Source organism: Crassostrea angulata, chromosome 8 (assembly GCF_025612915.1).
Source record: "Crassostrea angulata isolate pt1a10 chromosome 8, ASM2561291v2, whole genome shotgun sequence".
Taxonomy (NCBI): domain Eukaryota; kingdom Metazoa; phylum Mollusca; class Bivalvia; order Ostreida; family Ostreidae; genus Magallana; species Magallana angulata.
Genome location: NC_069118.1, coordinates 51,920,596 through 51,946,993, shown reverse-complemented (window position 1 = coordinate 51,946,993; position 26,398 = coordinate 51,920,596). Strand labels below are relative to the sequence as shown.

Here is a 26,398-nt window from a genome sequence, read left to right as displayed (position 1 = left end):
TTTTATTTTTACCCTATTGTTTAAAACCTGTCGAAACCATAATCGTTAACGTACATTAGATATATATACATTCAAGAGGGAGCCTCTGACAATAATCACAGTATATAACTGTATGTTAATGAGGACAAGAAAGGCTAGGAAAGAAAACGACGAAAGCTTACTTTTCTTCTAGTATTTATTCAGATTCAATCCAGAGAGTAAAATCGTAAACAAGATATCTGTTGGATCACAGGCTACAAAATTTATCATAAGTTTTAGTTTCTAGTTAATGCTTTGGATATATAAAAACAAGAACTGTTGAAAATCGAACGTGGGTTTCACAAGAATCTTCAAACACATACATAGTTTATTTAACATGGGTATCACAAAAAACCCTTTACAAGAAGTATTGCTTTAAACGAGCATTGAAAACGGATTCCAAAACAACGAAACTCTAAATAACAAAATAAAACATAAGAATACACTACTCTTTTGATATCGGGAACATGTGTATGGAATTGAGAAGTAACTGCTATCACAATACCTTTAATTGGACAGGAATAAGATCAAAGGATAAGTGGAATGGCACAAAGGGGAATATAATATCAATACAAGTGTACAACAAACTTGTAGTGTAATAAAAGGGTAACGATTATATATCTATTATTATTAAGACATATTTTTTTTTATAAGCGTAGTATACGTTGTACACATACATATATCAAGACTAGTATGAACATCGTACGCTTTCAGTAACTAGTAGATACGCTGAAATTTGAACGAAAGAATTATAAGCACCAAACAATGAATAGAGTATTACATGGTCTAACACGTGACAAAATGTTGACCAATCGTCCATGAAGCCTCTATCACGTGAGCTGGTGATTTATGTGTCACATCAATAAGACAGCGAGACATCTTTCTTTACTTGTCCTCTGGAATTTCTTCGTCCATCAACTCGTAATGCTCGCCTGAAAACATATCAGGAGATCATATGAAATAAATGATGATACGTAAAGTGTTTTTTTTTTTTCGAATTAGAATAGATTTGTCTCTAAAATGAGAAATGTATCAGAAGATGCACACAGTTCGGTTGAATTTTTTGCGTAATTTATTTCTAACAAGCAAACAAACTGAAAATAGCACGATGCATTTATACCGGTATCTCATCCCATACTGTAAAAAGCGCCCGATAGCGTTATACTCTAACAACTCGAAGCAGGAAAAAACAATACTAACTTACTGAAAGCACGATATTCAAAATGTGCACAGAAGTCATAAATTGCTTCTGACTAAATTTATAGCAAGGATAACTCGCACATGCATACAAACCACAACCGATTGCCAAACAAATTACATTTACGTTCCACAATTGTTTTTGTCTGATTCATTTCATTGTCTGACGGTTTTACTTAATATTATCAACACTGATAGATAAACGATTTTTTAAGGAAGAGACGTTCGGTCAATTTATTCGAAACATCCAAAAGAAATCTTTACCAAAATTATGTAAGCGTATATATATGCATATCGTTTATGCCTGCTGCACTCAAGCAAAGCCATTTTATCAATGAAAGCCTTTTATGAGTGCAATATGACAACAAATCTATATGTTATCATTGCCATGCAATTCGATGCTGAATCCGACAAGAAAAATAAATAGTTACCATAGATCTCTTTAAGTGCCTTCTCTTAAATAAAATGGTATGAATTTGTGAAATAAGCAACAGAACATGAAAGATACTGGGTCAAATGTGTAAACAAAGAGAAATATAGGTATTGCATTACATGCGTTTTTAGCTCACCTGAACCGAAGGTTCAAGTGAGCTTTTCTGATCACCCGTTGTCCGTCGTCCGTCCGTCCGTCCGTCCGTCCGTCCGTCTGTCTGTCTGTCCGTCCGTCTGTAAACTTTTCACATTTTCAACTTCTTCTCAAAAACCACTGGGCCAAATTTAACCAAATATGGTACAAAGCATCCTTATGGAAAGGGGATTATAAATTGTTAAAATAAAGGGCACAGCCCTTTTCAAAAGGGAGATAATTGCAAAACAATAAGTATAGGGTGCATGTCTTTAAAAATCTTCTTCTCAGGAACGACTGCACAGAAATGCCAATATTTACACAAAAGCTTGTATATATAGTGAAGATTCTAAATTGTAGAAATCGTGACCCTCGGACCAAAACTGGGGCCCCAGGCGGGGTTCAAAGTTTAACATAGAAATACATAGGAAAATGTTTTAAAAATCTTCTTCTCAAGAACGACTGCACCAGAAATGCCAATATTTACACAAAAGCTTGTATATATAGTGAAGATTCTAAATTGTAAAAATCGTGACCCTCAGACCAAAACTGGGGCCCCAGGCGGGGTTCAAAGTTTAACATAGAACTACATATGGAAAATGTTTAAAAAATCTTCTTCTCAAGAACCACTGCACCAGAAATGCCAATATTTACACAAAAGCTTGTATATATAGTGAAGATTTTAAATTGTAAAAATCGTGACCCTCGGACCAAAACTGGGGCCCCGGCCGGGATCAAAGTTTAACATAGAAATACATAGGAAACTGTTTAAAAAATCTTCTTCTCAAGAACCACTGCACCAGAAATGCCAATATTTACACAAAAGCTTGTATACATAGTGAAGATTCTAAATTGTAAAAATCGTGACCCTCGGACATAAACTGGGGCACCAGCCGGGGTTCAAAGTTTAACATAGAAATACATAGGAAAATGTTTAAAAAATCTTCTTCTCAAGAACCACTTCACCAGAAATGCCAATATTTACACAAAAGCTTGTATGTATAATGAAGATTCTAAATTGTAGAAATCGTGACCCTCAGACCAAAACTGGGGCCCCAAGCGGGGTTCAAAGTTTAACATAGAACTACATATGAAAAATGTTTAAAAAATTTCTTCTCAAGAACCACTTCACCAAAAATGCCAATAAATAAACAAAAGGTTGTATATATTGTGAAGATTGTAAAAATCGTGACCCCCGAACAAAAAGTGGGGCCCCAGTAGGGGTTTAGATTTTAACATATGTAGGAAAATGTTTTAAAATCTTCTTCTCAAGAACTATAGTGCAACTGTTTAGGATATTACTATGCATACATGTACATCCTTAAATAATGTAGATTCAAAAAATTGTAACTCCCGGAATATTGATGGGCACCAAGAGGGGTTCAAAATTTAAACATTTTAAAAAACATAAAGGAAAAGTTTAAAAATTTTCTTTTCAAGAACTACAATGTTTTAGTTTGTGGAATTTCTATGCATGCATCCTTCGCTTATGTAGATTCCTAATTGGTAAAATCGTGACCCCCGGACCAATACTGGGGCCCCAAGATGGGGTCAAAGTTTATTATAGAAATATAAAGGTAACATGTTAAAAAATCTTCTTCTCGAGAACTACAATGCTTCAATTTGTGAGATTACTATCATGCATACAACCTTGGATAATGAAGGTTCGACAGTTTTAAAATAGTGACCCCTGGACTAATACTAGGGACCCAAGATGGGTTTAAAGTTAAATGTAGAAGTACCGGTATATATGGAAAATGTTTAAAAATCTTCTTTTTGAAAACTACAATGCATCAATTTGTCAGATAACTACGTAAGCACCCTCAAATAGTGTAGATTCGAAATTATAAAAGCCGTGACCTCAATCCAATACTGGGGCCCCAAGAGGTGTTCAAAGTTTAGCATAGAAATATAGAGGGAAAATGTTGAAAAATCTTTTTCTAGGGAACTATAATGCTTCAGCTTGTGAGATAACTATGCAAGCATCCTTAAATAATGTAGATTCCAAATAATTAAAACTTTAGCACTGGACTAATACTGTGGCCCCAAGAGGGGTTCAAAGTTTAACATAGAAAGATATATTGAAAATGTATTTAAAAAGTTTTTCTCGAGAACTATAATGCTACAGTTTGTGAGATTACTATGCAAGGATCCTCAAATTGTGTAAACTCTAATGTAGTGGAACCAAGAGTTATCTTTCTTGATGTTCTGTACAGTCTGAGAGTTATTCCTCTTGAAGTGGAACTCTTCTACGTTCAGTTTTTCAGGTTGTGTACGTGTGGTCCCACCGCAGTGCTACACATTTTCATTCCTATGTTACTATTTATGTTGTTCAAGCCAACCATAAACCTCGGACCATACCTGGGTCCCCAGAAAGGGGTTTAATGTTTAAAATAGAAAAAGCATATGCTACGAATGCAATGTTACAAGGAACTGCTGTTCAGGTGAGCGATGTGGCCCATGGGCCTCTTGTTATTGTGTTCGAATGAATTCGGTAGTTCAAGTAGTCCAGCCATATATAGAATAACATGCTTACGTGCAATAAACAATTTAAGTTAATTTTAATATAAGATTTTGTCTCTTAATTTTGAAAAAGGACGTAGATTTTTTTTTCAATATATTTAATCTGACTTTAAAATGACGCGAAACAACAATGGAAGTGCACTGAAGGACATAAAATCAAGTTTCACATCTGTACTTGACACATACAAAAAAGTCAGTCTCTTCAATTAAAGTAAACCCACTGAAACTGATGAGTCATTAAGGACAATAGTATAGTTTGAACTGAAATATACCGCTATACATGATCTGCATCTTTACTGCTCTGACGTACGTATTTTCACAAATGTTTTCTGTGTATGAGGTGTTTACTTAGAAGCAAAAGCTATGCTGAACATATGGCTTTATAACGGTCTTACAGGGCACTAATCGCGGGGGATGAATTCGTAGGTTCACAACCACTAATAATAAAGGAAATCTCAAGGTAATATTCTAATCTAGAACACACTACATTGTTACAAAATGAAATCTTTGTCAGCAGGTCAACAGAAAAGTAACAAAAAAGTTATAACTAAATAAATTGGACTAAAATGATACAGCTCTTCTATATTAATCTTCTAATTTTAGACCTTCAATGAAGGACTCGCGGGCAACTGAATGACAAAAGTATTAATTTTCTAAAAATGTACCTACCTGTAACGGCCACCTGCTGCCCATCATGGTACCAGCTGATCTTGGCGCCATGTGCCGCGCGGACTTTCACAGTCAGTTCAATTTCGCTATGGAGACTGACGAACTGATTCTCAGGAGGGACAATGATTTCCGGGGGGTGGTGGAGGTGGTGGCGGTGGGTGGCTACCTTAGCCTGCTCCTCGACAGACAGCTGTTTAGACACACGTCTGGCACTGACTTCCAGTACTTGAGTCTTTCCACTTGCTGTCTTCTGCTCCACAATAGCCTCTCTACAAACAATTGAAGTCATGAAAGAATTTTCGCTTCTAGAAAACAAATTACGCTTTTTGAGTTCTTGGAATTTTAAATCGTATCTCATTTGAGTACAAACTCGTTTAGTACGAACACGGATATTGCGAATTCACGGATATAGCGAAGTCATCTTGGATCCCCAGCTATGTAAATTTAATGAAATTCTTATACGGTTATAACGAATTACGGATATAACGAAGTAATTTCTTAGGTCCCAGTGACTTCGTTATAACCGAGTTTTGCTGTAAATAGTTTTTTTTAACATTGAATACTCAGTAGTTGTAGACGTCCATAAGTTTCAGTGATAGTATTAGAGTGTTTATGTATTACCTTGTTTCATTCATTTTAAGTGTATCCACGTCTAGAATATCTTTCACGTCCTCCATTGACATCATTCGATCCACTTCAAAAATATATCACATACATGTTTACATTGTCAAATATTTATATTCACAGCATTATTGAAACAGATCAAAATATAATTGTTAACGGTAAAAAAAATATATCTTACGCGCTCTGATCTCTCTTCTTTCTGTTTTTATTGCGGTCGTTGACTCGGAAGTGGTTTCTTTTTCGCTGACACTCATTTCCTTTGCTGACTTGATCTCAACACTTTCCTCAACTACAGACGCACTACTTTCTGTAAACGATTCAGATACTGTGGCCTTCGAACTGGTTTTAGAAGATGTCTTACTGCTACTGCTGCTGCCGACTGCATCAGATGATCCAGAAGTTTCAACAGTCTCCTCAAAAGATACACTCTTAGTCTTCGTGGATCTCTGTGACGTGCTGACCTCCTTCTTGGTTGTCGACTCAGTAACTTCTGTTGTTGCCACAGTCTCTAACTCTTTACTTGGCGTTGATGTTCTTTCAGCCGCATCCTGTTCATCAGTAACCTCCTCAGATTCCAAACTCATGGAACGTCGCTTTGTTTTCGATAGCCTTCGTTTCTTAGTTTTGTTGATTTTTTCCATTTCACCTGCTGCCTCTGCAACCGATTCTTCCAAAACAGATTTTGCTAACACTTCTTCGAAAGATATATCTTGCACTTCTGATTTTGACGATACGGATTCACCGAGGATTGTCTCTGCTTGTTCAACCAAATGATCTATGTCGAGTTCAACATCCTCGGTAACTGTTTTCATTGTAGCCGTGCTTTGAGCTGTTTGGACGGATTTTTTCACACTACACTCCTCTGATGCCGAGCTCGCTGAGCTTGTAGAAGTTTCAATATCTGAACACTTTTCTGTATCAGCAACCTTATCTTTCTCTATTTTTAACGATTCACTAGACTTGGAAGTCTTGGAATCGATACCCTTTTCTTCGGTAGATGAAACTTTTTCATTTACTTGCTTAGCTTTTTCTTGATCGTCAATCTTGGCACTTGCCATCATTTCTTCAGCAGTTTTCTTCTCGCTTTTCAATATTTGGCCATCAGTTTCATCCTTTTGAACTTCCACATTTTTAACAGTAGATTTTTCAGCAAGTTTTTGCTCTTTCTGAATGAATGAAGCATTCTCTACTGACACAAAATCAATATTTTCCATTAATGACACCTCTGCCTCAGATCCTACTGTTTTGAGTGAAGACGCTATTTTTTCTTCTGACACCTGAACTGGTTCTTCCTCCACAGTTGCTGCTTTGCCTTCAGTGATTCTACTATCTTCTCCTTTCTCCTCTTTTAAAGGTTGTGCTTCTTGGACGGTTGGTTGACTCTCTTGTATTTCCATCTTCTGGTCTATTTCTGTTTTTGCATCAAAAATATCTGATTTCATTTGAACATCTTTTGCTGCTACCTCTTCGACTTCCTTTTGTTCTTCAGTACGAGAAACTTCCTCAACTTTTGATATTTTTCCTGATTCTTCTGTCATTGCTTCTTTCGTTTGAGAAATCTCTTCTGATAAAGGCTGGTTCTCTGGTTGTGATGCATCTTCTGCAACAACTGATTCTTCTTTCTCCGGTGTTTTCGCTTCTTCTGGTTGCTGATTCACAGTTGCTTGTTCAACCTTTTCAGAACCAGTATCTTTCTTTTCCTCAATCAATTTCTGTTCTTCAACTACATTCGGATTTGTTTCCATAGCAACAGTTTCGTTCATTTCGTTGCTCGAGTCACTCTGGGAAATACTTTGCTCATCAAGCCTATCAATTTCTCCAGAAATACTAAGGCGTCTGGTTTCTCTACAGTCATCTACATAAAAAAAATACAAGTGGGTTTACACTGCTTTGCATCATAATTATTATCAAACAATGTAATTTGTAGTTTTTTCTTACCCTTACCGCTAACAATGAGTTTAACAGTCTGCTTATTTCTTCCCAAAGTGTTCTTGGCCATGCAGACGTACATCCCACCGTCACGCCGTGTGACGTCACTGATTGTTAAGGTTGTTTCTCCAGGAGTATTTTCAATAGTTATCCTCTTGGACTGGTACACATCCAACAAATCTTTCTGCCTATTTCGGAATAGAAAATAATGAATTTTTAAATGATCAACAAACAGACAGAAAGACCAATGCTAAATTTTTGAATTCATGTATCAAATTTACCATTTGAATTTTGGTACAGGGTAACCGGAAGCAGAACATTTGAATGTGACTACACCCCCGACCGGAACCATTAATCCCTCCATTTTACTTGTAAACTCTGGAGGCGAATTTTCAAGTGGTGCTTTTTCAACTTCAGCAACAACCGCTAAAATTTAAGAAGACATTTGTATACTAGTAGTTAAATTACATCTTAAAAAACAAATGCATAGGGAAATAAAATGATTCTATATACTAGTATCTCATTACCTTCCATCGTCAGGTAAGCGCTGGATGAGCAAGTGCCCGAGTCGTTTATCGCTTCTACGGTGTAACAACCTTCATCTGACTTTTTGAAATCTTCGATAGTTAAACTATATTTTTGGTTAATTGCCTGTAAGTAAGGAGAAATAATACTGAGAGTACTATCATTGAGAACTAATAGAGACAAAGCACTAGTGTTGTATACACTGAAACTTTGATATTAGTTTCAGTTGAGTAAATATGTGTACACGTACAGTTAGAAGGTATTTTCCGGATCGAGGAAATATTTCCTTTCCGTGTCTTAACCATTTCACAGTAGGCTCTGGAACTCCCTTTATGACGCAGTCTAGTGTGGTGCCCTTTCCTTGGAACACCTTTTTATCTTTAAGGGACAGGAAAAACTTAGGGGGAACACTCTCCGGAGGATCATCACGGTCAATAGTTTCAACCTTCTGCATCTCAAGAGCTATAACGTAATGGTGTACAAATAGTCTTTACAACTGGTATTATATTCGTTTTCCAACAACATACTAGTTCAATATGGTATCAAACGTACCTTTGACATGCAGTGTTGTCTTAGTGCTGTAGCTACCATTTTCACCATACACAATGCATTCATATTCGCCAGTATCTAGAATGTGTAGTCTCTTCAACAGAACACTAGCGATCCTGGTATCCGGATCCCATTCTAGACGAATACGACTGGAAGGCTCTAGTTTTTCACCATCCTTAAACCTGTATAAAAATTCATGCAGTTCCAAAACTTATATAAAATATTATTTTTTCATCCGTGTTTGAAGAGAACTGCCGATTCTTCTTTTAGAGTCTTACTTTTCAGATGATGATTGTAGCTTTACAGAGATGGCATTAACCTCTTTTATAATTAAAATCGAACTGACCACACTATTTTTGGGCATGGTTCTCCAGCTACCACACACTGGATTCGGACGTTCTCATCTCTTTCCAGTGGATACAACTCTTCATCTAATGGTTGGGTGAAATGGGGACTGGTTTGGGAAGGAGGAAGTTCTTCCTCTAAAAAAGCAATTTCAACATTCTCTAACGATGTTTTCATTTAGAATGGATTGGACTTTTGCTAATATACGCTTGTAAATACGTGGTATCTTTATATATTATCAATCACTTCTTTCACTTCTGCCCACAAAGCAAACATTTTGTGGAAACTAAACAAGACGGATTCTTAAACAGGAAGGAAACGGAAAAGGGAATACCAATAGAAGGTTATGATACACACAGTAATGTTCTTTTTTAAAATTCTCTTTTAAAGAATGAGAACAAATCAAACCAGTGTAGTATAATATTACAAAACATTCTCGGAGAAGAAACTGAAACGCTACATCTGACTACCGGGGAAAAGACACACCATTTAAAGGAGAGTGTAAATTTGGATTTCAACCTTATACCTTTACTAGCTTTGTCCAGAGGGCTGGAATGGCCTGTTTAAAATTTCAACAAATAATCATGGAATATAATAATACTTTGTACTATATTTATTTCAATCGAGCCATTTTGAGATAAACGCGAAAATACCAGTTATTGTTAAGATATAACTAGTGTATTTTAATGACTTACATTGGACCCCTGTTGGGGAAACCATTGGAATGTGCATTTTGTCCGGGTCTGATTGACCTTCCTCGCAAACTTCTTGAAGATCAACACTGAAATTAAAATCAGCAGAAAATAAGTACATTTAAGGAATAAAGCTAGAACAGAATAACATCTGAAGGTAATTTATAATTAAATGTGTACCTTGCTGGTATCTGTAATTTCAGCTCTTCTTGATCAGTTGATATTTGTCTTTCGACGACTGGAATAATATCCTTATCTTGAATGTTTTCCTCTGTCATAACAGCTTTTTGTTCAGCAGGGGGCTTGGACAAGATAAACACTTTACATGAAGATAACACCTCTTCCTCTTCTGAGGTGCCAGATCCGCCAATCAATTTCGCGGTGTAGTATCCCGAATGAACTTGATGATATACTTTCTTTATCTCCAGTGTGTGAACGTCGTGAGAGTCTTTAATGATAACATTTTGGCTGGCCTCGACTGCTTCCTTTTCATGCAACCAGAGAACTACAAAGCAAATAATGTTTACGGACTGAATAAAATAAACTCGATAAAGGTTTATAAAACTGTTTTATCTGACCTCATTTTGTACATAAACTGACAGAGAAATTTAAATCCACGTTTAAAAAATATCTTTATTTATACCATCTGGTTTTGGTAATCCATCAGTTATACACTGTAAAAGTAAGTCTTCCCCATCTTTTAAATCCATTTTTTCCGGAAGTTTCTTGACAAACGTTGGTGGCTGGGGCTCTCTTTCCTCCTCTTTAGGTACTGACTCTTCTTTCTCAGCGAGTGCTGCAACTGTTTCTTGTGATTCTTCTTTAACGTCTTCCTTCTTTTCTGCTTTAGCATATCCATCTGTAACGTCTTCCTTCTTTTCTGCTTTAGCATATCCATCTGTAATGTCTTCTTTCTTTTCACCTTGCACGGGTGTTTCTGTAACGCCTTTGCTCTTTTCTGTTTCCACAGATACTTCATCAATCGGGGCTTCTTTTTGTTGCTTGACTTTTCTTTCCCGGACCTCTGTAACATCTGTCTTCTCAGCTTGTGTTTGTTCAGATTTTATAGTTGTAGTTTCTTTGACCTCGGTTACAGTCACTTCATCGCCAGCAGCAGTAGCAACGTTCTTTCCATCAATGGCATCTGTATGTGGAATATCTGCTGCAGGTTTGGTGCTTTCAGTTTTGTTTTCAGGAGTTATTTCCTGTGTTTTTGATGTTTCGGCTGCTGCATCTTGTTCTGTTGGTTTTACTTTCTTTTCAATAGGTGAAGACACACGTTGAGCTACAGAGATATGTAAAAACTTTTGTATTAAATGATTGAATCTAAATACATGTGAATACATTTAATCTTAAAGAGGTTATAACTCGATTCGGAAATTACTCACCAGTAGCTGGTATACTATCAACATCTTTATCATGTTGTGCAACACTTTCTGACTGAATGGGATTTATTACCAGTTCTGCATTTTGCCCCTTAATCGTTTTAGGAGTTATTATTTCAAAGTTATTATCAGTGCTCTTCTCTTGTTTTACTTTTGGTGCTGTTGTCTGTTCGGAAAGTGCATTAGTGTCATTTGTTTTGGTAGGAGAAAGATCACATTCTTTGTCTACAAGAGTAGCATGTGCAGTGCTAAGAGTATCTACGTTTTCAAGGTTGCAAGATAAAGGAGGTAATGCAGCTTCGTTCAACTGCTTGGAAGATTCTGGAATGTATTCGATAACATCGGATGCAGTTTTGTCAGCAATATCTGCTTGTACAATTGCATTTGAATCTGCTCTTTGGGTTTCTTTTGGCACTGCAATATCTATTTTTGCATCAATTTTGTCACCACTCAACTCTGACGAGTTCTTCTGGTCAACAAAGTCGATCGAATTGCTCACACGTAAATCTAACAATTGTTCTGTTTCTTTAATGCCTACAAGATTATCTTTAGAAGGCAAAGCCTCCATTTCATCCCTGTTTCTTTCACTTGAAATTTGAAGCGGTGAGGTGACCTCTTGTCCCATATCACTCTTGATATCATCAGCTGAAACAATTGCTCCAACGTTCTTGGGATCTGAAGAGGGTGCTGAATTTATTCCCTTGTCATAAACCACATTTATGTCATCGATATCCGATTTTAATACAGTGACTAATGACGGAAGATTTGAATCAATGGCTGAATCAAACTGTGCATTTGTTTCGTAAGCAATTTCTTTCGGCGATTCATTGACTTCGGAACTAACATTTGTCTTTTTGTCATTATTTAAAGACGACAGTTCAATTGAGTCACCTATTAATTCTTGGTTTTCCTTGGTTACATTTGCAGTAGCTTGGCCAGAACTTGACAAGACTGTATCTTGACCCTTTTGACTCATTGGTTGTATGCTTTCTAATTGAGGGGTTGTTAAATTAGCAACATCTTCTTTTTTGTTCTGAGATTGGCTTGCAATATTTTGAACTGAATTTGACAAGACTGTACCTTGGCCTTCCTGATTTATGGATAAATGAGTGGTTGTAAATTCAGCAACCTTATCTGTGGTGTCCTGACACTGATTTGTCGCTTTATTGTTTTTGTTTGCAATATCTTGGTCAGAACTTGACAAGACTGTTCCTTGACCATCCTCTTCATTCATGGATTGTATAGTGTCTAATTGACGGGCTGTAAGATCATCAACCTGTTCTATGTTGTTCGAAGACTGATTCGCTGATATAGCCAAAAGTGTATCATTTTCAGAGCTTACTGCTAGGGGAATTGAGTGTGCTTGCACAGGAGTATCGGTAGAGGAAGAAGTAAATGATGTTTCCTTGTCAGAACCTGTTAGAGGTGCGAGTGATGCAGATGGATCAGGAATCATTTCTAGTGGTGCTAAAGAAGTAAAATACTGTTCATTGTGTTGTGAATAAAGAATTGTTAATGTTAGTTCAGACTTTTTGGATTCAAAAGGAGACTCCGCGGAGTATGTTAGACAGACTTGCTTTTGGGTTAGTTCAGGAACTTTACCAGCTTTAAGTGTTTCATCCAAAACCGTCAAAATTTCAGATGCCTTCAATGGAGATTCTTTCACGCCGCTCTCTTTTTCTGCTTCCAGCGTTTCTTTCTGAGTTGCCAATGGTTCAGCAGTTGCTGTTGCTGATGCTGTTTCTAAACTAGCTTTCCAAGCTTTGGGTTTCTGGATCGACACCTCGCCAACTTCACCCTTAGCAAATTTTGTTTGACTTATGATTCTCTCTACTTCCATGTTACAAGAGACATCATCAAAAGCATCTGCCATGGATTCTAAAAAAAAAATAAAAAATAAATGAATATTACACTTATTACTAGTAAAAAAGAGAGATTTCAATGCTAGTAATGAAAAAAATATTCTTATTTAATCATATCCAGAATTTGTAGTTCGTTTAATCATACCCAGAATTTGAAGTTTTGCTGTACTTCGGCAACGTCCGGCCATGCTTTGAGCTTCGCATTTGTATAACCCAGTGTCCTGCTCAACCGTGTCATGGATCAAAAGGAATGCTTGTCCTTTTTCTCCTTGATGAATGTTAATTCTATCCGTTTGTTGGAGTTCAATTCCATCTTTAAACCTAAATGTTGATTTGTTGATAAAGCATTACTACTAATGCAACTTGAAAAGTTTTGAATCAATATTTAATTAAAGAAATTGTTAACTTGTTCATCGTTGGTTTAAAATGATTAGCTTGAAGTCTTACCATCTGACAAAAGGATTCGGGGTACCCTTTACTCTGCAAGTGAACGTGGCAGCTTGTCCAACCTTAGCGTGAACGTGATGGATTTGTTCGATGAATTCCGGTTGCTTGTATTCAACTCGAGAATCAAAGATTGCTAAACCATATATAAGGAATATACTGAATATGCATTATCATAAATGATCAAATGTAGGATTTCTGACAAAAAAGAAGTAACCTTAAAATGGTTAAGTTATAAGATCATACGTTCTACTTGGAGATAACAGCTGGATTTTATCTTTCCCTCTTCGTTGCGTACTTCCACTACATATTCCCCAGTATCATATGTCGATGCAACCGGTATTTCAAGGCTTAGAAAACCTCCATTACTCTAAGGAATAAAATGCAGATGTTTAAGCCAAGCTTTTGTTAGGACCAATCTAAACCTTTCAATAAATTGCATAATTTTTGTTCTTAATTTAAAAAAGAAAAGTTGGCTAGTTACCCTGATATGAAAATTTTCCTCCTCGTCGCGAGACAAAGGGATTCCTCTCCTGTACCAGAGTACAACAAACGGCTCTTTGCCGGTAACGAAGCAGGAAAGAAGGACACTATTTCCCTCAAGCACTGACTTACTCTTCAGTCTCTCTATAAATGCTAGCGGCTTGTCCTTGACCCAGTTCGTGCCCAGGTTTAGAAGAGCCTGTCTTTCCTTGTTGTATCTGGTGTTTGCAGATTTGCTTTTCGGTGGTTCTAGTTCTGGTCCGACAGACAGGGCTCTCCTTGGCTGTTGATCACGACGAAGTGCAACTTTGGATGTGCGGATGTCGTCAAAATCGAAGAGTTCAATCTTATTCTTCCTTGCCATGTGGCTGGTGTAATCATAACCAGTATCTTGCAATTTCTCTTTCCTCCACGAAGGAACCTCGCTATCCTCGATGTCATAAAAGGATTGGTTGGCTCGATTTATAAACCGATCTAGGTTCTGAAGATAGGTTTTTCTTTTGAAAGCTTCGTTTGATAGTTCTTCTTCTTCGTCACTCTTTGGTTCTCGGGTCTCTATTGGTTTTCTGTATCCATTTACTATGGGCTCGTCCTCTTCAGAATCCTCAGTCTGTCGCGATTTCTTTCTGTTTCTCGACATTGAAATGTTTAGGAGATCACGATCAACTGTATAACGGTACCCTTGCCTGTTTACAATTTCCCTCGCTTTCATACTCAATCCAGGATTAATCTCTTTAATCGGTTTGTTCTCATCCGCAAAGTGTTTTGTGAACGTCTGATATTTCAACTCCTTTCCCCTTTGTTTCTTTTTACAGGTAGTTGATTTTTTACTTTTGTCCTTCGTTTGCTTGTTGTGGAGCTCAGCTCTGTATGCCTCGATGTCTGCAAACTCTGATCTTCCAACGCTGCTTTCTCGTAAGTTTCGAATGAGCTCATCTGTTTCACGTGATAAAGACATCGATCTTGCTCTGTCGTCTCTTTTGTTGTATATATGTTCATCCTCAAAGGTCGTTTCCGGTTTTACAGCAAAATCGCGAGCTACTGAGGCTGAACGAGTCCGTCTGGAAGAGTCAAGCTCTCTCTCGAAAGACGCAGATTTCGGTCGGGATCGCGGTGCACCATACATGTCTTCCTTGTCTGATTCATATCCAGATTTTATGCCAAAATCACGCGCAACGCTCATTGACTTAGCTCTTTTGTCGTACAGTGGGGGATCCCTTGATAAGGAAACTGATTTCGGTCTGGGGCGAAGAGTGTAGTATCCTTTCTTGTCATCGAGAACAAGTCTAGAGCTAACATCCCGGCCCAACGACACAGACTTCGATCTACCGATATCAATAGCACTGCCTGCTGATCTTCCTCTAGACAATTCCTTTGCTCTTGAGCTTAAACCTGGGTTTATCTCTTTGCTGAGTTCTCTTCGTCTTGGAATATACTTGGATTCGATATCAATAGAGTATGGAGATTTATCAAATCCTTTGTCAAAGGATCGCTTAGATGTCAAACTGTCGTAGGTTTTCTTTGATTCCAGTTTCCGTTGATAGTCCATTTCATCCAAGATATCTCTTTTTCCACCATACTGGTAATCGGTGTTGTATAGCTCTGATTTACTTTTGATTTTGTAGTCATTTTCAAAATTATAAACGTCAGATTTTCCCTTCGAATCGGTCTTATACTCATCGCCGTAACGCTTCCTTGGACTGTAGTCATTTTCAATGTTGTAACTACTTCTTTTATCAAAGGTCTCTTCCTCCCAATCTGGAATTTCATACTTCTTTGCTCTTCTTCCAGCATTGGAGCTATACAGATCCGATTTTCTGTGACCCTTGAATTGGGAATCAAGGTGATATAGCTCCGATTTTTTCAGATGAGGGGAAGTCTCAAAAGTGTACTGATCTGACTTCAGCATCATCCGCTCGGCCGTCTGGAACTTGGAGACGTGGTGTCCAGTGAAGTTTGCTAAATCTTCGTTCCTTGTCCTCGCGCGGCTGATGGAGAATTGGTCCCTTAGGTCGGCATTCGTTATTTGCTCTGTAGATACAAATATCGGAGGTGTTTTGAGTGAATTATCAGAGCACTGGCTATCATGTTAATTAATCATGATATTATATATCAACTGAAGCCTGGGAAATTTGGTGAAAATGTTAAAGCTTACTATGAATAGTTAGAATCGCCTCGGAATAACTGGAACCTTCGGAATTTCTCGCTACACATCGATACGTTCCATTGTCTCTGTCTGCTACAGGCGAAAACAGCTGGAGTGATGCAGTACCGTCCCCTCGGTATGACGTATACACAAAGCTGGACTTGCTTACAGGCTCCATGTCCTTGTACCTGTAACGTTATTCCGGGGTGTTATCTTTGATAGTTAAATGTAAATATGTTCTTAACCGCCAAATTCCATCATGCAGTATTTTATGATATGCATTATACAGATGTAAGATGGCGCTTACCATTCAATTCGAGGGACCGGATTTCCGGTGACGACACACTGGAACTTGACACTGAATCCTTCCTCCACTTTCTGGTCCTTCAGGTAGGTCACGAATTTAGGCCGTGAAGGTCTGTTATAGGGATCTGTGAAACACCAACACCCAAATGGTCAATGTTATATTAATCAGTATTATTATGGTACATGTACATATACTATGGATAACACAATGAGATATTAATATTGATATAAGAACAGCAAATCAAGATTTATTTTTTTATTCACAAAATACTGATCACCAATTGACACTTTAGATGTGCGAGTATCAACAATATAGGAATACAGTCCTAAATTACACATCAAAACTTAGTTGTGTGTACAAGTAAAACTTTAAAACTGTAGACAATACCAGCATTATATATTCTATAATGATATTATTATAGCTGATTCAGAAAAATAGTTCTTTAGCAATATATATACTATTTATAGAAATTCAAATTCATCTCAGTCTATTTACTGGATCTGACTGTGTTCACTACCAATACAAAAAATCTAATTACTTTGTCAAAATGAGAAGAAAAAAAATGCAATTTCTGTAAAAGTTGTGTATATCAGTATTCAGTAGCTAGTCTATCAAATGGGACAACACAACACCAGTACCATACAAAATATTAAATTATGAAATCAATTTAAATTATATGAGATATCAATTCTGATAAAATTACTGCATAGCAATCACAATTAAGGAACTCACCATTTTTCTACAAACCAACACTATTATATTCATCTGAGTCATTTGAAAAAAAATATAAATAAAAATCTATAAGGTGCAGGAATCACAAGCATTTTTTAAAAATCTGGATCTAGCCATTATAAAAATGGCAGAGAGAATTGACGAGGACTTTGATCCCCTTTAAATCCTGTTTGGAGTTGGGGATTTTCAAAATGTGCCTATTGTAACATTATGCTGGTGGAAATGGCCCCTCCACCACTTGCTCTTTATTATTTCTTTTTAAATAAATTTCTTGAGGAACAATGACATGTGCTTAAAGATAAAAATCACAACTGCCTTTGAATTGTCTTTCTTCATGTATTGGTACATGCATTTGATTTCAAGGGGTTGAGATGGCCCCTTAATGTTGTAATCCATATAATTATTTTGTAAGTAAGGAAGTATTGACATGGAAAAAATGTAAGACTGTTTTTTTTAATGTAATCAAGGTGGCATGGTCATACACACCTGAATATGTCCAAATTCAAAAACAATAAAAAGGGAAGATTTATATGGGCAATTCCAGGAGAGAACAACTTCATAATATGAAAACTCACTGTGTTGAGCTGACCAACATAAATTAATCAAAACAGTAAAAAAAAGTCCCATTCTTTACTAAAACAATACTTTGTTTAATGATGATTGTTATTAAAATGTTGGGTGTGAGGGGGATGCTTAAACCACCCCCCACCAATATCTGCTTCCCACTGTAACATGTCTGTAAATTGTAAAGGAATGAACTCTTGCTATTTAAAAGTTTCCGAATAAGATCCTTCTAGTAGATATAAACCCCGTAACTTCTTTCCTAAAATTATCGAGTGCCCGTACCTCCTTTTCTCACTATCAAATACAAATTTTAAAATATAAAACATTTGTTATACAGGGTTATTTTCGCCCCATTTTTTTTTTGCCCTTCTACACTTGCAGTTTCGCCGTCTTAAATTCACCCAATAACAACGAGGGCGAAAGGGGTGAAAATAAAACAGGGGCAAATATATCCCTGTCCACATATTCATATGACAATATTTTAATGGATAAGCTAAAGGTTTTCCTTTATCGTAATTTTATCCTCAGTAAGGCTCAATAACTCCTTAATTATTCTTTTTATTATAAAATTTTGTTTTTGTAGAAGTCTCACTCTGTAAAATTGATTACATGATAAAATGGAGAACAACAATCTCTTCAGTTCGATATGTTTAAATACATGGGATGATCCGTGCCAATCTCCACTAGACCATATTTCAAAACATCCCAACTTTCTTTATATTTTCATCACAGGGCAGGGCAAAATTGCTAAGAATATTAAAAAAACACAGAATTGATACAAAAGTAAATTTTTGTTAATTATGATTCATATAATTGCAAAAAAAATTTCAGCAGCTGGTTTTTTGAAATATAACATACCATAGAAAAAAGTTATACTACAACACATTGTTCTTGGTTAATTTATTTTTAGTATCGAAAATACTTTTTAAGAGAAAAGAATATGACCGACAGACTAATTTGAACATTTGCGAAGTCTTTCATGGGTACCAAGCTCGCTAATGTTAGGTGAATTTGAATTTCATTCCAAAGTATAAGTAATATTCATTATGACTCTATCACCTAAGTCCTTGTATATATAATTTTAGTTTGAGTTAAACAACAAGAACAACTTTCATTTCTTGAAGATCCATCTATTTCATACATTATCAATTTGTTTACATGTTAAAACACATGCCTAAATATGCCATTTGGAACACGGTTGGATATAATATACGTGTATTATGTCATACTTCATACATAAGAATAAAACAGTCTCGTTTTCTAATGGAAACACTAGCGACTCAATGAAGTTAATGGCCTTTAAATGTCAGAATCACCAATCTTCAAAAGGTCAAACACAAATGCCTATCGAAAATAGGAGCGATACTGCTTCTCTGCCAACCAATTAACAAACCACTAAACATGTAGTTAAGCCAGGAGATCACAAAAAAATAACTACAAAGTGTTTCCAAGAGGCTCAATTACACCGATAATAATGTTCCAGCCCTGTAACGAATTCCTGCCGATAAGCTAATGTAGAGGAGCTCTCTCGGGCTGCGGCAGTGGTTTGGGATCGTAACCAATGCGTTCGTGAACAGTTCGATTATCTACGTTAGACATTGGATTAATCCCAGATGTGGTCGGAGTTTGGCACTGTTCCGAAAGCAATCGCTGTTTCGTCTGCTCGTTCTCCTTCTCTTTTTTCATGTCGTGATATTCCTGCATGTCCTGTAGTTTAAGTTCAATCCGTGTTGGATTTCGTCGAAGCATGGTTCCCTGAGAATAACACAATTTTTTTCGCCTCGATGCTCTTTCTAATTTTCAAATTTTCCAACAGGAAGTTTATAATGCTAACTAAATGTCAAAAGAAATACAAACGGCCGATTTATTCCCGTAAGCGCGTCTATGTTCGGTCTGCCGATTATCAAGAAGCAAGTTACATGTGTAATCGAAGAAAAATATCCAAGGAACATTTTCTATGCCAAAATCGCCAACGCAGACACCTGTATTATAAATAGACCTCATACATAAATGTTGTTGCAATATGTATAGATCTTCATCATATGCATTACCAGACGGTATGACAACACCTCGAATGCATATGGTTACATGCGTCATTTTGCAATCTTAATGTGTGTTTTACTTGTCTTAATTTTTATTAACTGACTTGCTAATCCCTTTTTGAAATATGCTTCAGTATTTAATGTTATCAGTCAATTAATTTATCTTATATTCATGATTTAAGCGTCCAGGTGTCACTGAGTTATATGCATGTTGTGATTCAAACCCCGATGGGGTCATTACACTTTAGTGCACTAATGCTGAGTCCCATTGATAAAAGGGAAGCTTTCCAAGGGGTTCCAGCATTTTATTCTCACCACCATAACAACGAAATTCATTTTGTTTTTTTATACTGTACAATTTGAAAGGTTATTACATTTCGAGAGTAATGTTATATTATCCACACTGATATCTCAAGTTGTACCCCTTACTACCTAAATGAAAGATGCTGGTGCAGGCATGTAGCACCGTTTTGAAAAAGGGGGGGGGGGCGGGGCAGATTCATAAAAAAAAAAAACAAAAACATTTAATATGTGAAAATCTTCAAAATCCTTATCGGTGGGGGAGGGGTTGGGGAGGGGGCCGCATAGAATATTTATAACTAAAATTTCATTCCTGATTTTCATTTCAATATTTTATATACTCCCCAAAAAGGGGGGGGGGGGGGCAACTCCATGATAATTCAACTTTTTTATAAGTAAATTTAAGAAAAAATGGTTGCTGCGAGAGAAAGTGTGAGGCCAGGCCCCACCGTGACTGCCCCCACCCCCTCATGATACGGGCCTGTGGTGTATTAAGATTCACTTGTTAGTCCTCTTACCAAGCATAAGATTGCAGGAGGATGAAGCGGAACCATACTTGTCCTCAACCTCACAGCGCCATCTACCAGCGTCCTCAGCCTTAGCGTCATGGATCCTCAGTTTGTAGAGATGGACCTCTTCATCCTCAGAGTTATCACCCATGTCACTGACTTTTCCCGCGTAGGTAACAGATGGTTTAGGTTTAGGATCATCTATGAGAATTTAAAACGAATTTATTTCTTCAGTAATTAGATACACATATGATGAACACATAATTAATAATATCTTATAAATATGGAGAGAGAGAGAAAGAGAGAGAGAGAGAGAGAGAGAGAGAGAGAGAGAGAGAGAGAGAGAGAGATTACCGCGGATGGCTAGGTTACAGGCCGTGGACGTAGATCCGTATTTGTCGGCGACCTCGACTCTCCATTCCCCGGCGTCCTTGACATCCGTGTCGTGGATCTTCAGTTTGTAGACGTGGACCTCCTCTTCGGAATCTGACGATCCCTCCAGGACCCCGGCCTTCACCACCGACATGCCTCACTGAAAGTCAAACGAACCGTTATTGTTACTTAGCGTCTATATTAAAAATGAAAGTAGATATTGTATATGGCCAAGAATCGGATCGGTCTTCAATTACATGCTGACCGCATGCTTTGTAGTTCGACTTTTCTTGTAAAGGTAATTCAATATTAATTGTTGGAAATCGTTGATGTTACTATCTTATTGCTTTTGAAGTCTTAAAATGTATGAGTATATTTTGAGAAAAGGTCGGTACTGGATGTCTGAATATACAGGGCGATTGTAAAATCAAAATTAACCATAACCAAGCGATGACCGTTTCATGCATTAGATAGATGATAACTGTACGAGGAAAGCAGGACAATCGTGCATGTTTGAAAAACCAAGCATTACATCTTAAAGTCTCATCATCAATGAGAATAATTTAGTTAACAAAGCTGAATTCAATCATCAGATATCAGATATTTCATACAAAAATCCATAGATACACTGTAAAATAATTATGTACAATGTATTTATGATAAACCACAGCCATCTCAATTTTTTCCTTCTCTACTTTATTAGATTTCTCTAGGCCAAGGAAGATGACGCACTTGCGCCAAAAGAAAATAATAATAAAGTGCATATATATGTACCCACGCTCATTCTTCTTAATAGTGTACAGTTATCTTGGTTTAGAATGAACACTGAGTTGCGAGATCAAGAATATGGTAGAAATGTCCTCAATTTTCGCCGACCTGAATGAAGACAGTTGGCGGATTGTAGGTGTGATGTGTGTTAATGTTCTTCCCAAAATAACAACATGTGGCGAATTACGCTATTGTTCGAATTATTTTCTCGCATGTGCGGTATAAATATCAAATATATCGTGTAAATGTGCAATAAATATCGCATGGTATTCCAAATCGCTTTGGTGGAGACGAAAGTGGATTGGAGCCTCTTGAATGACAACAATATCAGACTTCAACTTCAAATATTTACATTTTCCAGTGTCTTTGTCTGTGATAACACTACGAATCGATTTTGTAACATACAGTCCAATAAATGCAAATGACGTATTGCTGGGGCGCAATAGGGGTTTGCATAATGGTGATAATTTATTTGATCACACCCCGACCAAAATTATCACCTCAAAATACTCAAAGAATGATACCTTATTCCTTGATTGAATGACACACTTCAAAAATTATATATACTGTGTGACACTCATTTCTTTTTTCTCAATTGTTAAATACATGTATATCGTGATATGATCAAATCATGTACAAAAAATAAGGATTTTTTAAATTCCTCCTAATTATTGCATGACTTCAGATTCAGTGCTCTAAAGTGAGCAGTTTCTTCAAAAGCATTAGGGAGGCTTGTTAATGTACTAGCACTTTTTCTGCCACAAAACGACGAAGTTCTTTTCTAATTTAACAGTTTAAGCTACATTGCTGAGAAATTAATCCTGAAATTTCATATGTAGAATTTGAATTATTTTTATAAGTGTCAAAATGTTAATTCTAATTGGATATAAATACTAAATTTAGTACGTTCCAAAATAATTTTATGGACCAATCAATGATCACCAATCCTTTTAAGGCAAATCATGCATTTTATTTTGCTAGTGATGAAACACGAAATTTCATAAAGAGAACACAATGTCGGTATTGCTCGGAGTCTTTCTGAAGCCATTTTTTTGCTAACTGTCCGAAGTGCCGACATATTACGTCACATAAACATGTTTAAATATCACGCGTATGAAAATTATGGCAACATTTGATTATTTTTGTTTTAGTTTTATTGATATACAACTTAGAATTTTCGAGTGAAAAGAAAATTTCTTGTCCGAAGTCGCATAATACATTTAAGAAAATATCAAGAATATCAGATTTCACACATCGGGTCGAAATGGGTCGAAGGATTTGATCAGGTAGGGTAAAATGGGTAATGTATTTTATAGAACTTACCTATTTTAAACTGACCAAAGGAAAATAAAAACAATATTAACACATGTTTCTGTGTTGTTATTTAGAACAGAATTTCCAGTGATTAAATCCAAGAAACCAGAACAATCACACCCCCCGAAATGTAAGGCTTACAGAAGGACGATAGAACAGAGATAATAATTGGCGCTCAGAAAATCAGCGAGTGTGCTGTTTAATTATGAACATATGGTAGATTATAGAGTGTGGGGAGGTAGGGAGAATCTTATGTGCTCATCTCTGTATATTCCTGCACGCGCATAGTGGTCAAGGTGAACACTAATAATAATATGAGATTGTGTATGTGCATAGAGCAACCGTCTGCCGACACTGACAAAATCGGGTTCTGATTAGCAACCGACAAATGTTTCATCATTTTTTTTTTATCGCGGACGATCGATGAAAATTGTAACCGTGAATGAAGCTTCTTGTACAATATATCTATTTGTACATGCACCTCATTTGTATCAAGCTTCTTCTAAAGTCGAATTTTTTAGTTTAGACATTTTTTTATTATAAAAGCAGCTATATTTCGTGAGACTATTTTTATTGAATATCTTCAACGAGACAAGCATGCATACTTGACGCATATTTATATAGCTGTAAAGTATACAAATTGGTTAACAAAATTCATTGATAATCAATCTTAGTTAGACTTTAACATTAACAAAATCCATAAACATTAACAAAAAAAAAAAAAGATTTTGATACATCTGTAACATTATTTAATTATACCGAATTCAATTCACAACATCTTAATTTCTCCGTGGTTTAAGTTTCATGTAGATTTTAGTACCTACATGTATATTATTTGGTCATAAATCAGTGGCGGTAAATAACGATCCATATGCACACATGGAGTTGAGTTACAATGTAGGTAACACACGTGCATTACACGCGCATGCAGCTGTACCGCAGGGGTCCCCCGTCTCCCGGTGCCCAGTAACATACCAATGCCATAACGATTGGCAACCCATCTTACCCCTTGTTTCTAATTAGCTGACTCGCACATCGTCTCCTGGTAGAGATATACAAATCGACGGGCATCGAGATTGACAGGGACTATATGTCGTCAGAATTTCATTAAACGTGTATGCGAGAATCTAGGAGAGGCCGAGAAAGGTGGGGTGAAGATGGTGGGGGCCTGGATTCAATTTTCTTAAAATTACCATGCAAGGGATATAAATTGAGTTTCCCCTCTAGATCAGCGCATGCGATATATACATCATAACGGAAATTCTACAGACATGCGGTAAATAGATAACGTATGTTTATTCAAGTTCATGGAGAAATGTGTTATTAAGTCCAGCTACTTGATATCGTTGAATATGAAATCAACACGCCAGAAATCTCGGATTGTGTCTAGGGAAAGGTGACCACTGTTCACCAGTAATAACTAGTATTGACTACCAAATACCCGGATGTGAGTCTAGCGTCTAGTCGTAGCTGGCTATGTAGATAGTTGTTTCCACAACTGGATTGCTAAAAATGATAATGAAAATATTCATGATAAGGAAGACATCTTCAAATAATATAAGTTATATTTGATATAGAAAAAAAACCTTTTTTTTTGTATCGTAAGATATTCGGCTGATAATAAAGTTTCAACTGAGATGACGTTAGATTAAGATATTTACATTTTCTATTGTCTTTGTTTGTGATACATGTAACACTTGTACTACGAATAGATTTTGAAATGTATAGTTTAATACATTTCATCAATGACTATTCTAATATTTAATCGTACAATTGCTGATAATTATATATAGATATAAGTAGCAAGGAATCATTCCTTGAATATTAAAAGGTGATCAAATACGATCTGCATGATCAAATCTATCGAATCATAAATCACTACAGTGCTTTATTGCATGGATTTGATCACCCTTGCTTGTATTTGATCACCTCACAATACCCCAATTCCTTAATTCAACGCAAAATTTACTCAGGGGCTAACAAAATTTTCCAAGATAAACGTTAATGCGTTCTTTCAGTTTTGCATATTGCAATTAAATAAATGAAAAAAAAATGTAAGGTTTTTTAACGAGACTATTTAAGCGAGTGGACTTTATTAGAATTAGACTTTATTAGTAAAGAAGATATCTGCCCTGAAGATTTATGTCGAAACGTTGTATTTTGCAATCATTGTAATAAAAAAGATTTAGAAGATGAGTTCCACTTTATACTCATATGTCCTTTTTACACTGAATTACGAAAGAAATATATAAAGAGTTTTTATTACAAAAAACCAAGTGTTTTTAGTAAGCTAGCTAAACTTTTAAGTGTTAACAATACTAAGGAACTCAATAATTTAGGAAAATATTTATCTAGCGCTTCCAAAATGAGAGCGCAGCATTGTAATAATACTAAAGTTTAAGCTACTTATACATTTATGTTCATTCATATCTTAAGATCTGTACATGATTATATTATACACTTACTGCACATTTATATATAATTTTTTATGTATTATAATTTGTATTCCGATGAGTTGTAAAGCTCAAGGATAATAAATTGAATTGAATTGAACATGTCCTTTTTGTTGGACAAGACAAAAACAAATTTGTACATTTTCCAGCCCGTGCGTCATTATCAAAGACAGTTTTTGATGATTACGACGATGACCTTATTTCTGCTGTTTTTACTAATTGCCACCATACCGTATTAATAAGGTTGTCAAAATTCACAGCAGGACGCCATTATGACGAGAGGGTCTATCTACGGGGCACTGATTGGATGTATATTATTTTGGATTACGAAAAAAAAATGAGATTCCATGTTTTAATGGTACAGAATGTAATTACATTTGTAAGATATACCCGCATTACCTAATACCTTATTATTACAAAAACAGATCTGACCTGATTAGATATTGTGAAGAGAAAAAAATGGGATCTGATTTGATTCCTAATTAGTTATTAGTCTCCAAAGGTAACATATTTGTATCTTAATTTAAAAAATAAAAAAAAATATATCTTTCAATAATACAGTAGACATATGCACAAAGATTTCACCGTCATTTAAACGAGATAAGTTAAATATAAACCCCTTTTAACATATTTTATAAATATTGTCTGTAGTATTTAGATAATGTATATTAACTAATTGTGCTCAATAGCGAGTATGTCCAAGAACATTAAAATTAAGTTCCTTCCAAACTTATTTGATTTCGTTATTTTAAGGAATAGGGAATCATTCTTTAAGTATTATGAGGTGATTAAATACGGTCGAGGTAATAAACTCCAATTAATCCCGAAGTGCTTAATGATAGAAGTGATCCTGCAGACCGTATTTGATTACCTCATATTATTCAAGGAATGATTTCCTCATTAGTTATATTTATATTATTTTAAGGAATTGTACGATTAAATATTTTAAAAATAATCATTGATGAAAATGTATTGGACTCTATATATATTACAAAGTCGGTTCGTTGTTTTATCACAGCCAAAGACAATGAAAACAGTGAATATTTACATACATATAATCTTGTTACTTCTGTCATTTCTC

At 36.0% G+C, this 26,398-nt stretch overlaps 1 protein-coding gene across 4 annotated transcripts; it reads right to left on the bottom strand.

Annotated features, from left to right (window-relative positions):
* Positions 1 to 157: 157 nt before the first annotated feature.
* LOC128161322 (muscle M-line assembly protein unc-89-like) lies at positions 158 to 23,014 on the bottom strand. Of its 4 annotated transcripts, XM_052824583.1 has the most exons (25): positions 22,874 to 23,014; positions 20,765 to 20,942; positions 20,420 to 20,611; positions 16,264 to 16,387; positions 15,966 to 16,144; positions 13,812 to 15,841; positions 13,574 to 13,697; positions 13,331 to 13,463; positions 13,029 to 13,204; positions 12,624 to 12,899; positions 11,025 to 12,488; positions 10,280 to 10,921; positions 9,817 to 10,141; positions 9,640 to 9,725; positions 9,471 to 9,503; positions 8,946 to 9,081; positions 8,603 to 8,781; positions 8,301 to 8,512; positions 8,053 to 8,176; positions 7,807 to 7,951; positions 7,541 to 7,713; positions 5,775 to 7,451; positions 5,594 to 5,666; positions 4,973 to 5,241; positions 976 to 1,670 (listed from the first exon to the last, which is right to left on the bottom strand). In XM_052824583.1, the coding sequence occupies exons 2-25, from the start codon at positions 20,934 to 20,936 to the stop codon at positions 1,561 to 1,563; spliced, it is 9,054 nt and encodes a 3,017-aa protein (XP_052680543.1). In that variant the 5' UTR covers positions 20,937 to 20,942; positions 22,874 to 23,014; the 3' UTR covers positions 976 to 1,560. The 4 variants fall into 4 exon arrangements, with proteins under 4 accessions (XP_052680542.1, XP_052680541.1, XP_052680543.1 ...); XM_052824582.1 differs by lacking the exon at positions 976 to 1,670 and adding an exon at positions 158 to 950 and having other exon boundaries at positions 11,025 to 12,899; XM_052824581.1 differs by having other exon boundaries at positions 975 to 1,670; positions 11,025 to 12,899.
* Positions 23,015 to 26,398: the final 3,384 nt, after the last annotated feature.